Below are 12,820 nucleotides of genomic sequence, written 5' to 3' on the forward strand. Positions count from 1 at the left end.
GGGCTCAGTGTTTGGATAACTTGTCAATACACCTGTAGGCTTTGATAAACACCATTACTGGTTCATGTTGTCTCAGATGGCATACCGTATGTGCTGTGCAGCTTTGCAATCTGCATTGCTACTAAGTTCCATATGTTCATTTCATATAGCCCACTATGTATGTGTGTGTCTGTCTGTCTTCCAGGACTCTGTTGTGGCACGGTTCCCGCCTGACTAACTATGTCGGTATCCTCAGTCAGGGGCTCCGAGTGGCCCCACCTGAAGCTCCCGTCACTGGTTACATGGTAGGATGGAGGGACAGAAAGACTCCTGCAAATACTGTTTCTCACTTCATGTTTGTCTCAACCCCCAGTCCTTTGCTTTAAAAACAAAAACAAGGTCATAAATAAAAAATAATGACATCAATACATACCATAAAATGCATTTTGGCATCTATTAAATACATTATCTGGCTGTTATGTAAGGATCATATCGTACATTGATGCGAGGTCTAAGAACCACCCCACGCCATATTTACAATAGAAACTTTTATATTATTCAACAGATGATGATTGTGCTTAACATTTTGGAATTCATTTATTAACTCTTCTATATTTTTGAATACAGCACCATATTTCGTATTCCAGTGATAATAATTTCCCTGATTCTCTGTTATCTAGTTTGGAAAAGGTATCTACTTTGCTGACATGTCATCAAAGAGTGGCAACTACTGCTTTGCCAACCAGAACAACAACGTGGGACTGCTGCTATTGTGTGAGGTGAGCTGATTCACTATTTTACGTGGCCAGAGTCAATGAGGTAGTAGTGCACATCACATCCTATATTTAGAACAGGTGCACAGGAACAACAGATTCAATGGGTGGAATAAGTATTGGATATCAGATCCCAAACATTTTATTTGACTGAAAAAGGCTCCAAGAGCAAATTGTGTCAGTAGTTGACAATGAAGCCAACATGATTTGAGCATTACATTACATGTTTGGCTCAGATGTGATTAGCGCTGGGTAGGCCTGCACATTAAATCGTTATAAAATCGCGATCTGGATTCACCCCTGTTCGCCATTTCATTTTTAAATGACTTTTTCTCCTTCAATTCATTTATTGAAAGCATTTGACATTGACATTAACATGTTTTAATTATGTAAAGACATGGTCAAGGAGTTCAGATAGAGCCTGTATCAGCGCCATATTTAGTTCATTGTGTTATATGTCACTATTTTTGGTAGCCTACTGTACTTAAATGGCCAGTATGTACTTTATTTTCTTTAATCATTGAAGCCTCTATGTTTACAGGCTTGTGGGGATGCCCAATGTGCTATAGGTGCCAAAAGAAATCTATGTTTGGTACTGCCAATTTGTTTTTTTTGTCATGGTTCATGTGTGCAATAAACATTACACTTCGTGAGAAAAAAATCATGGCAGAGAATTGTGATATCAATTCTAAGCTAAAAAAAAATCGTGATTCATATTTTTCCCCGAATCGTGCAGGCCTAGCGCTGGGTAATGTTCAACATTTTTCGATACCTATACCAGTACCGTGACTTTGACACCGGTTCCTTTTCGATACCAATTTTATAAAACCCATTTTAACAAAAAGAAATTACAACATTACACATTACGGCACAAATCTTTTTATACATTTTTCGGCTTTAACTTTAGACAGCCAATCAGCAGCATTATAAGATCTTGGTAGAAACATGCTGCATGCTTATTGGCTCAGTGACTCTGATAAGATTTGCTCCTAAGGTATTTACATTTGGTTTTGAATGACGGGGCATTTTTTGACACTCCATATTAGGGAGGCAATTCGGTCAGTGCCTAAAAAGTATTGAATTGGGTATCCAGCCCTAGATGTGATGCAGCACTGTTTCAGTGTCCATGCCTTGTGTCTGTGTGTGCGTGGTCGCAGGTCGCTCTGGGAGACAGCAACGAGCTGCTGGATGCCGACTACGAGGCCAACAATCTGCCTGCTGGGAAACACAGCACCAAGGGCCTTGGACAAACCGGACCTGACCCCAAAAACTCTGTCAATCTGTTAGTCTCATTACACTCATACATTTCATACAGCCACACATTGATTTAATTGTGCTTTCTGTTACACAACAAAAATCATTACATTATGTGAAAGGGGGAGTTTGTTAATTACATTAGTAAAGAGTACTATATACGTATATATATATATATAAACAAATATACATTTCAATAACAATATAATATAAAAACATTACAAGAAGAAGCCCATAAAGAATCTCTTTGAGGACTTCTTTCTTTAACTGCTACTTTGAGATTTATAGTTTAACTAATTTACAGTTGATTTAACAACCATCATACTCTGCTAATTGTGAAATAATTTCATTTCTATTTTCCTAGGGTTCATGTTTGTAAATGCTACAAAATAAGTGAAATGGTTTTACTCCAGACAAAGGCCGTTTGGAGTCGAACCATCAAAATGAAAGTCGAAATAGAAAATGCTGAACTCTGTTTGCTCTGTGGCCTCTAGGGCCTCATCCTCTGATGGACTGACCTTGTTTTACTCTCATTAGTTCTGCCTTCTCTGCCGCTCTGCTGCCTCTTCTCTCTGTAGATTTCTAGTTTTTCATTACGGAGCAGTCATCTGAGCATGCAACATTGCTAATTTCATCTAGTGCCACCTTCAAATCCAAGTCGGATCATGCTGTTTTTTTTTTTAATGTTTTATCTAGAGCTGCAGTGATTAGTCCATTAGACAACGATTGGATTAGAAACAATATAAAAGTGGAATATCTATGTACATAATGATAGGCCTTACTTTTAATTAAATGGGAGTTCCTTTTTCCGGGGTTGTCAACAATTAGAAACATAATTAATGGGCAACTATTTCGATTTTTCCGTCATATTTTTAAAAGCAAAAATGACATTTTATTGTTCTACGTTCTCAAATGTGAGAATCTGCTGCTTTTCTTGGTCGTGCAGGATAGTACACTGAATATTTTGAGTGTGGATGTTGGTCACACAAAACAAGACATTTGGTGACATCTGCTTGTGCTTGTGGTAGGGCTGGGCGATATGGAGAAAATCAAATATCACGATATTTTTGACCAAATACCTCGATGTCGATACCGCAACGATATTGTAGTGTTGACTATTGGTGCTTTCACAAAATATTTACACAATGAGATTTTTGATAAATAATCACCAGTAATGTGGATATAATGACTAAGTGGGTAAAGGCAAATAATAGAACAGTTACAACAGTCTGGTAAGTTCAGAAAATGACTTTACTGTAATGCAGCCTTTAAGGGCTATTTCACCGTTGGAAAGATGAATATATCTTTAAATTGGGTCACTTATGTAGTAGAAATGTGAATTTTTTTTTAGAAATTGGTGGCTTCTAGGCCGAGAAAAGCCAGAAAATGTGTTTTTGGCTCATGTGAATGAAAGACACCAAATCCCAGAATGCACTTGCTTCGCTGTTTTAGCGTATACTCCCAAACCACGCCTACCATTACAGAGAGAGTGAGATGATCAACTCAACAAGTGTGTTTTGTTGTCATGTCAACCATATACAACAAACAACGTTTCACCGTGGCTCAAGTGGTGTTACACATTTAAAATATATAAAAACGACATTATATAAAAACGACATACAAAACAGGCTACATTTAGTGCACACACACCGTAAAGTTCAGCTAACACATAGCTACTAGCAATAGCGCTTGGTGGGCTGTGGTATAAACTTAGTAAGCTAGGATTCAAGATGGCTGACCCTCGTTTTTGTTCTGGAATCTCCGTGAAATGACGACAGTCCAACCCCCTATGAAATGTGGAGGTAGCTCCTAGTACTGGCTGTAGTCCATTGCCTCTGGGCAAAAAATCTTCCAATGACGCAAAAATCGTCGTTTTACGTCATCGGAACATTTTTTTCCTCAGTCGCTGTGCTACGTTTGTGCTGATTTGTGCTGTTAAAAAAAAACACATTTGTGCTACTATGTTTTTAACGCTTTATAGGTTACACGTGTGACGTCACCCAGCCCCCCATTAATGTCTGAATCTCCCCAAAATGGTCTCAATCGTTGTGCTACGTTTGTGCTGATTTGTGCTGTTTGTGCAAACATATACTTTTTTTGATTAGATTTCCCAGCTTCCTGGCAGCAACTGGTTTCAGTTCATCTCTGCAAGTTGATTTTCATATTGTGCTGCTGGCATGAACTGAAACCAACTCTCTAAAAGAAGAAGTATGGTAAAGAGAAGGCAATTACATAATGCACTTATGTGTCCTTGAATAAAACTTCACATTTGTGTTCCTCTCTCTCTCTTTCTCAGCGATGGTGTGACCGTGCCGATGGGGCCGGCGGTGAAGACGGGGGTGGGTAAAAACAACTGTTACTCCCTCCTGTACAACGAGTTCATTGTTTACAACCCTGCCCAGACTCGCATGAGGTACCTGCTGCGGGTCAAATTCAACTACTCCTCACTGTGGTGAGGCCGTTAACAAACGGTGTAGATGTCTGAAATCTGGAGGTTTTCGGTCAATTTGCTCTTTACTAAGCAGGGATTATATATTACCTAGTCATTCTTAGTATACAGTTAGATTCTGGTTCTTGGGAAAAAGGATGTTAAACCTGAATACTGCTGATACTGGGTGGGTGGTTAACAGACATCTTTAATTTCTTGGTGATGTAGAGCTGCAAGAATTTGTCATTTGGCAACTGTTTTCAACAATCAGTTAGTCAGTTAATGCCAAAACGTTATTGCTGCTTTTCTTCGTCATATCTGATGTCATTGGGTTTTAAACGGTTGGTGGAAGAACACCGACAAAACTGCTTTGACTTGTTTCCTCAGCGGGGTTTCTCTTGTAGTACAACATTGCATCTCCGTTCTTTTTGAGTCAGAAAATGATGTTCGGGCCCTGTCAAAAAAATTCTGAACGTGAACAGATGGAAGTGTGAGATCCTAAAATGAGGATAAACCTGTGTAAAATTAGGAAATACGTGGAACATTTTGCACTACTTTTTGTCCATGGTTCGTAGGTCTTTATATCAATGTAAACGGTATTGTATTGCCGTTTGGTCTCTGTTTTGGTGCTGTATGAAACACTGATGGCTTTGAGGATCGATTGGATTATCAGCATTTGGATTTAATTACGTAACAAAATGATTTGGAAGTTCTTTAAGCAGGTTTGACGTGGGCATTTATACTAAATAATTACCTACATTTTATTGAATGTGTCTTTTAATGCTGAGAAAAACAGAAACGGAATGCCTTTGTTTGTTTAGATAATTGTCGGCGCAAATCTGTATGGTGGAACATGCACTACAAAACAACAAATACAGTACAACATTTTTTTAATATTAATTTCTGTTTATGTAAAACTTAGACAAAGACAAGATTCTGTAAAAACACTGATAATCATTCCTTCATTGTCACTTAAAACAGGAGCTACAGTACATACATAATAATAAAGTACATTTTCATTGCGGGTACAGTTTGGAGTGTCGGTCTGTCTGTGTGTGTTTGTGTGTAAACATATTTAGTGTATACAGTTTCACCTCCTCCCCAGCAGGTAGAGGAAGATGAGGACAATGTCCAGGTAGAGCATGAGAGCAGCGTTGATGTATTCCTCTGGATCCAGACGGTAGCTCATCTTCCCCATCATCAGCTGACAGTCGACCATCAGGAACTGAAGGGAGGGAGAGGAGGAGGAGGAGGAGGAGGAAGAAGAGTTAGAACAGGGTGAGCCAGAACCAGATAAACTATTAGTAAACTATGGAAGAAATTGTGACATGTCACAGTAGGAAAAGTAGGTGTGAATTAGGGCTGAACGATTTAGGGAGAAAATCGAATTGCCAGATATTGCGATTACGATTTGATTTGCGATATTTTTAAGTTCAATATTCACTGTGTCATGAAGCATTATAAGATGAGACACTATCAAAACTGCTCTATATTCTTATGCAATGATGGAAAAATAGATATTTATTTTAATAAGCATAGAACATTAAACAGTCAACCACAGAATATCACAAAAGCTAAAGTTATAATAATTAAAAAAAACTATTCCAATAAAAAAAATCAGTTATTTCCTGTAAACTGAAATGTCTGATCTGCCTCAGCCCAATAGCAGCATCTACATATTACTCCTTCTACCATCATGTTAAATAAAATTATAAAGATAAATGAAAAATCCACACAAAATAGAAGATTTCTGTAAACAATCTGTGATATGTAACATTATTCCAGCATTCATCTTATGAAAAAACAGTAAATATAATAAAAAGAGGAATAAAAATGTTAAACCAAACATTCAACTAAATATTGCACATTAGATTAATCGCTGTCTTCACGATTAGCTAATCACATTCTTTCAAATCTCGATTTAGATTTGAAAACGATTCATCGTTTCAGCCCTAATGTAAATCAAATGAATGATGGTGGAATTCCTTTTAGCTGCTTTAGTTTCAGGGTCCCGGTATTGTGCGTGCTGGCTCGCTGCCACACTTTCATGGCTTAATACTCGAATAGAAGGTTGTGGCTAGAAGGGATACGGCTACAGCGTTTAGCTGAGAAAAAGTGAGCGTCATGCAGCGGCAACAACTAAGTTTAGGCAACCAAAACAACCAGTTAAGTTTAGGAAATATATCGTGGTTTGTATTAAAACACTCCGGAGGAACAAACATGCATTTCCTGGGTGACCGTATTAAAAAGATTTTGCTTCATGTTGTAGCTGTATCCCTTCTAGCCACAACCTGAATAGAACAGAGCCACTGTTGATGTTTTAAGTTACACCTGTGCTTTTCCTAATATGACAAGCCTGCTGTAAAAAGGTCTAATATACACATGTATACGGCATATTTAATTAAGTGTCTTCTATTATATATTCTATATCTATTTATTTCAGGGGCCAATGGAGGAGTTATAGACTTGACCCAGCCTTCACCAGTGATACATTTTGGATGACCCTCCCAAATGATTTGGTAAAAAAGGGATGACCCTCCCAATATATTATATTGGAGCCTTCTGTACAGGTTTACACTTCGCAAAGATGTACAAATGTCTCTTGTTTTCTTACAGCCATGACATAGGTAGCTAAACCCATAGATATAGAACAATATTGTTCTATATATATGGCTAAACCTCTGCATTCTGATCTTACGCACCACACTCCACTGTTGTGGTGTGGTGACCATTTCAGTAGATTTACTCACTAACATTGTTGTGGAAACACAATAAGCATGGAAACTAAATGCACACTTCCTGCATTACTGCATTACTTCAAATACTAAGTTAGTCATCTAGTAAACTAGTATTCACATGAAATAAAACAACAAAACATTGAGACCATTCAACAAAGGACCACTGGGTAATGACAAGTTCAACACTGGTTGCTATGGACTCGTCACTAGGCTTCCTCAGTCATTGTATATTTTAGCATATAGGTAAAGCTGCCGAAGCTGAACATTTTCTAAAACTCCATTTCTCAGACAAGCGTCAATTTAGGAGCTTGCATGCTACTACAGTCACCGCAGTGGCGGATCTAGAAAATTTGACATGGGGTGGCAAAGGGGTGGCGAAAGGTCTTGGCAGGGTGGCATTGGAAGACGGTACACGTAAAACCCCCATATGTAAATGGCTTGTGTGGCAAATAGAGGAAAAACTGTAAAACTGCATAACATAATTCTGTTGTTTGAGCTTTTGGTTGATCATAATTACTGATATAGTAAGACAAATAGAATAGAATAGAATGTGTGCAGTTTGACAGGCGACGTGACAAGCGGGTGCAATCCCGTGAAACTCGCGTTTGTGCTCGTCACACGCCCGCCCACTGCAAGAGTTAAATTGTGTCGAACTTTTCCCTACGCGAGCAACACGCCGTGCAAATCAATGAACAAGAGACTGATTCTTGCTGTTTGTGAGTTCACTAAAATATAAAACTGTTTTCTAAACTTTTATCAGGACATACACAGCGGGGCTTCTGCTTGTCAGAGCATTGGCACAAGACTGGATTTATCGGGTAACGTCCGTAATTATGATTATGCTAATTTAGCTAACTTTAGCTATTAACAATAACAGATCGTGGTTAGGAAAATACTAGGATTGCCACTTTTTGTTATAAATGGACCTGTGATTAGGGATATATGATACCACAGTCAGCTGATCTCATTCAGTTGTACGGCAGGGACAGTAGTGCACAGAATCCCCATGGCTACCACACATTGATCGCCTGGCGTGTAATCACGGAGCGTTGTCCTTCACATGAGGAGCGAGATCCCGCGGATCCACACGACTAGGCAGGCGAAGTGTCGCTCCCCGTGTGAAAAGCCCTTTATTCCCACAATGGGGAAATTCTCACTGTTGCAGCAGCGAGGGATAGGGATAGCTTCATATTTCGCTTCCTTTACGACAACTTTTAACATGTACAAGATAAACATGAGCAGGGGCTAAACGGCTTTTCAAATCCAACATAAAAAGTATTGGACAGTTTGAATAAAAGTAAAAAAAAAAAAAAATTATTGTGGTAAATGCACATCTTAAATAATAGGTAGTTGCTGAGCGCACATGGTTATTGGAGTTAGAGGAAATGGCATCCCAACTGGTGCATACTTGTGTGTACTGCTCTTGTGCAAAGACATCCATCTTTTTCCTTTCCATATTTCTTTGGAAATTGAATTGGAGCAGATGAAGGGAGAGAAGGAGGCCCTTAAAAACAATGTGGAGACTCAGAAGATCGAGCTTCATAAAGAGAGACAGATGCTCGCGGTAGGTAAGACAACCAACGTGATGTTGGAGAGCTATCTGGAGATTGAGAGGGCTCAAGCTCAGGAGCTAAAGGATAAATTGAGCAAGATGGAGGAAGCTCTCCGAAAACAGGCAGAGGAGGCAAAGGAGATACTGGAAAGATCCCAGGCTTCCCATAGAGCCCAGCTGGACGAGGCTCTGGCTGAACGTGTCCACTCCCCACCCAGGGAAACAGAGTATCTGAAATCCCAGCTGGGAAAAATCAGCAACAGACTGCGAAAAGCCCAGAAAGATCTCGACCTGCAGTACTTCATTACTGAAGATCTGAAAGTCGAATTGGAGCAGATGAAGGGAGAGAAGGAGGCTCTTAAAAACAATGTGGAGACTCAGAAGATCGAGCTTCGTAAAGAGAGACAGATGCTCGCGGTAGGTAAGACAACCAACGTGACGTTGGAGAGCTATCTGGAGATTGAGAGGGCTCAAGCTCAGGAGCTAAAGGATAAATTGAGCAAGATGGAGGAAGCTCTCCTAAAACAGGACGAGGAGGCAAAGGAGATACTGAGAAGATCCCAGGCTTCCCATAGAGCCCAGCTGGAGATGCAGGACAAAAGCAACAAGAACTTCATGGCTGCTCTTGAGAAAAAGTGTGAACATCAGCTAGAGAATGAGCGTGTCCTATGGCAGCAGGAGAAAACCTCCCTGCTGGAGGAGAGCGACAAAACAAGAGCCTCCTATGTGGATCAGAATGACGACGAGCAAAGCTTTGTGAGTGACTGCCTCCTGCCTGCTCTGAAGAAGACTGAGCAGCAGCTGGAGAGTAATCTCAACCAGTGGAAGGAGGACAAGGCATCCCTCCTTCAGGCCACAGAAAGCCTGAAGCTGACTCAGCAGGAAAAAGAGCAGCAGTGAGAGAGGACCAAGAGCACCATGAGGTCCCAGCTGGTAGATCTTCAGAGCCAGATAATAACAAAGCCAAAGAAGAAGAAGTGGTACAAAAAGCTTCTTTGTGGCTGAGGAAAATAAATTGTACTTGTATAGTGTCTGTCTGTCTGTCTGTCTGTCTGTCTGTCTGTCTGTCTGTGTATGGGTGGGTCTGTCTGTTTTTGTGTGTGTGGGTCTGTCTGTCGGTGTGTCTGTCTGTGTGTGGGTCTGTCTGTCTGTGTGTGTCTGTCTGTGTGGGTGGGTCTGTCGGTCTGTGTGTGTGTGTGTGTGGGTCTGTCTGTGTGTGTGTGTGTGTGTGTGTGTGTGCGTGTGTGTGTTTGGGTCTGTGTGTGTGTGTTTGTGTGTGTGTCTGTGTGTGTGTGTGTGTGTGTGTGTACACGTAGGGAGTGTGATGCGTCCGTGCAGTAGTGTTGCAGTAGTGGTGCTTGTAGTTAGTGCATGCTGCTTCTGCTTGCCACTCTCTGCTTTCAGCTACTGCCACCGGATAGCCCTTTGTTTTCAGGGGCGAAAAGAGGAGCCGAGTGTGTAAGCCTCCTCAGCCGGTACATAGCCTCTCCACTGCCAAGATCTCGTACACGCCTCCCCGTGGCACACATGGTAACTGGTCCCTTGTGGTTCCAGGTTAAGTTGTACAGGATCTCGGAGCAGCAGTGGGCCCCAGAGACGTGGCATGCAGGCCCATCGGTGAGTGGAAACGCCCTGATGCCCGTCAACCACTGTCCCAGTTATGGGTAAATAGCCCCAGCTATGGGTAAATATTGAAGACCCCAATGGCAGCGCAGGTGGAAGATGTTGGTGTGAGAACCACCACAACGGCTGGGAAGGCGGAAGAAGGCAACCCCACAGCCACGTGGGTTAACTCAGGAGGGTGCAGTGGCTAGGGGAGCAAACTCCGAAGACAAACCTGCACCTGGGGACAGGCACAGGCAGAGTCCAACTGACCGGACCACCGGCAGCCCCCTGCAACTCCTGCCAGATGAAGGTCGTCATGGGTTCCCTCATGCCACTGGAGGTCCATCTGGTAGGAGTGAAGATGGTGGGAATGAGGTCTGTGCACCCACACCCTCACCTTAATCCTCACCTATGCGCAAGCTTCTTGAAACTAGTCCTCACAACTATATTATAACTACTGCATACACACAAACAAACACTAGCTACACAAATAATCTTTTAAAATAAATGCATCAAAATGATGTTTGTTGGTGTGACGGCCCTGGGCCTGTCGTACATGTGTACTGTGGTTTGGCTTGTTAACTTGCAGGTGTAGCGGAGGAGATAATGAGATGACTGATAACCTGGCCGGTCCTCCCAGACTATTTAACCCCACCTGCCCCGAGACCAGGCGGCCACATTCTCCCGACTGCACACCAACATGTTTTCTCTCTGTTTGAGTTTTCCCTTTGTTAACTACTGACAACATGCACCTCACATTCTCCATTACATCCATACACCTTCAATCATCACTGATACTGACAATCACACCTCATCGTTCTTTTGTTTGCATCATTATTTAATAAATGTCACTTTATTATTGTTACGTTGCTGTGCATCTCCCTCTTTTGTTGTGGCCTGTGAGCCGGTCGTAACAAGTTGGGGGCTCGTTTGCCGTGAGTATAAAACCAGGACCTTGTTTGTGGTTTTCTTTAATTAATCCTAGTTAGTTGCTGTTGAGGCAATTTGGTTTAGTTGAGCTAGTCTATTATTGTTTAAATGTTAAGTTGCACTACAGTCATGTGTAATAGAGTTTGATGTATAAATCAGGGGACAAACGCTCATTTGCATCCTAAACCCCCAAAATATATATATAAGATTACATCTACAATTGTTATTTATTATTAACAGTGTTGGGCAAGTTACTTCCAAAATGTAATACATTATAGATTACTAGTTACTGTCATTTAAGAGTAATTAGTTATATTACAATATTACTGTCTCTGAATTGTAATGTGTTACACTACTTTTGCATTACTTTTGAGTTACTTTCACCAAAATAACAGGGGAAGTTTGATTTGGCAGCTAGCTTGTGAATTTCACCACCGGATCAATAAAGTCTCCTCTTTATCCACTTTAATACATCATAGATTATTCATATTTTGTATAATTAATATAAATATGCAAAGTAACTAAAGCTATACAAAATAGATAAGTAAAACGTATAATAGGCAAGTAGGAGAAAATGAAAATACTCAATTAAAAGTACGACATTGTTGTAAAATGTTTGTTTATAGCACTTCAATAAGAAATTCATGTTGTTTAGGTTAAAACACTCTAAAGGAAATGTTCAATTATAGTGTGATTAAAACTCACTATTAAAATTATTTACAGTACTTGATTTACAGCTGATTTGTGAAAAGGTAGCCTACACAACCTTATTTAACAGTAATTTAGTTTTACTGTGAACCGTCACAGGAAGTGCTTTTATTTTGAAGTAGGCTACACGGAAGTTGTCTGTTGTGTAGCCTACTCTTGCTAGCTTACTGAGAAGCGACATGTCCGTCAGGCTCAAGTTGTTCACTTTCTTATTTGTAAAACTGCAACATATTGAACAGTAAATGGTCACAGTAAAAGACAAGCGTTTTTGGTCGTCATTCGAAGCCATTCCACTACAGGCAGAGTTACTCTCCACGGCTGATAAAAATGCAACGATATTTACGTGTTAGCAAGCCTCAACATTAATTCCCGACATGTTTATATCTGTCAGCCGCTGACGTACCGTCACCTGTTGGGACATACATGCTGTCCGTACTGTCTCTGGTTCTGACCCTGGGAACAGAAACAGGACAGCTCACTTCAACGCAGCGTAATAACTCCTGAAAATAATATCCATCTCGCAAATGTATTTGTCTCTGCAGTCATCTTAACCATTGAATACAGCGACAGGAAAATAATACGGCGGTTAAAATGCATTGTACTGAGATTGTAACGAGTATAATATTACCGAAATTTAATTAGTAATGCGTTATATTACTGCGTTACAGCAAAAAGGAATACATTACTGTAATTGCGTTACTTTTGTAACGCGTTACTCCCAACACTGATTATTAAGTAATATAAATTAATTGTTTGTTTCAATGTTTTAAGAAGCTTGTGGACATAGTGGCAGTTTGTTTTTACAAGCACAGTTTTTTGAACACCAAAGGGGAGCAGCTAGGGGGGCAAGGCC

The 12,820-nt window shown here is 40.5% G+C and overlaps 2 protein-coding genes across 6 annotated transcripts in view; one reads left to right on the top strand and one right to left on the bottom strand.

Moving 5' to 3' along the window:
- The window catches only part of parp2 (poly (ADP-ribose) polymerase 2), a 17,197-nt gene extending 11,569 nt beyond the window's left edge, over window positions 1-5,628 (top strand). For 4 of the 5 annotated variants that reach the window (XM_036004984.1, XM_036004981.1, XM_031298091.2 and 1 more), the window contains 4 exons: window positions 185-284; window positions 660-758; window positions 1,910-2,034; window positions 4,303-5,458. In XM_036004984.1, the coding sequence (XP_035860877.1) occupies window positions 185-284; window positions 660-758; window positions 1,910-2,034; window positions 4,303-4,462 (484 nt within the window). In that variant the 3' untranslated portion in view covers window positions 4,463-5,458. Of the gene's footprint in view, window positions 1-184; window positions 285-659; window positions 759-1,909; window positions 2,035-4,302; window positions 5,459-5,539 lie in introns of those variants that run through there. The other variant, XM_036004983.1, reaches the window with a different exon arrangement.
- Window positions 5,369-12,820, bottom strand: part of si:ch211-284o19.8 (protein lifeguard 1) — a 15,564-nt gene continuing 8,112 nt past the window's right edge. The window contains exon 6 of the mRNA XM_031298111.2: window positions 5,369-5,659. Coding sequence (XP_031153971.1) covers window positions 5,525-5,659 — 135 coding nt within the window. The 3' untranslated portion in view covers window positions 5,369-5,524. The remainder of the gene's footprint in view (window positions 5,660-12,820) is intronic.

The sequence above is a fragment of the Sander lucioperca genome, chromosome 9 (genome assembly GCF_008315115.2).
Source record: "Sander lucioperca isolate FBNREF2018 chromosome 9, SLUC_FBN_1.2, whole genome shotgun sequence".
NCBI lineage: Eukaryota > Metazoa > Chordata > Actinopteri > Perciformes > Percidae > Sander > Sander lucioperca.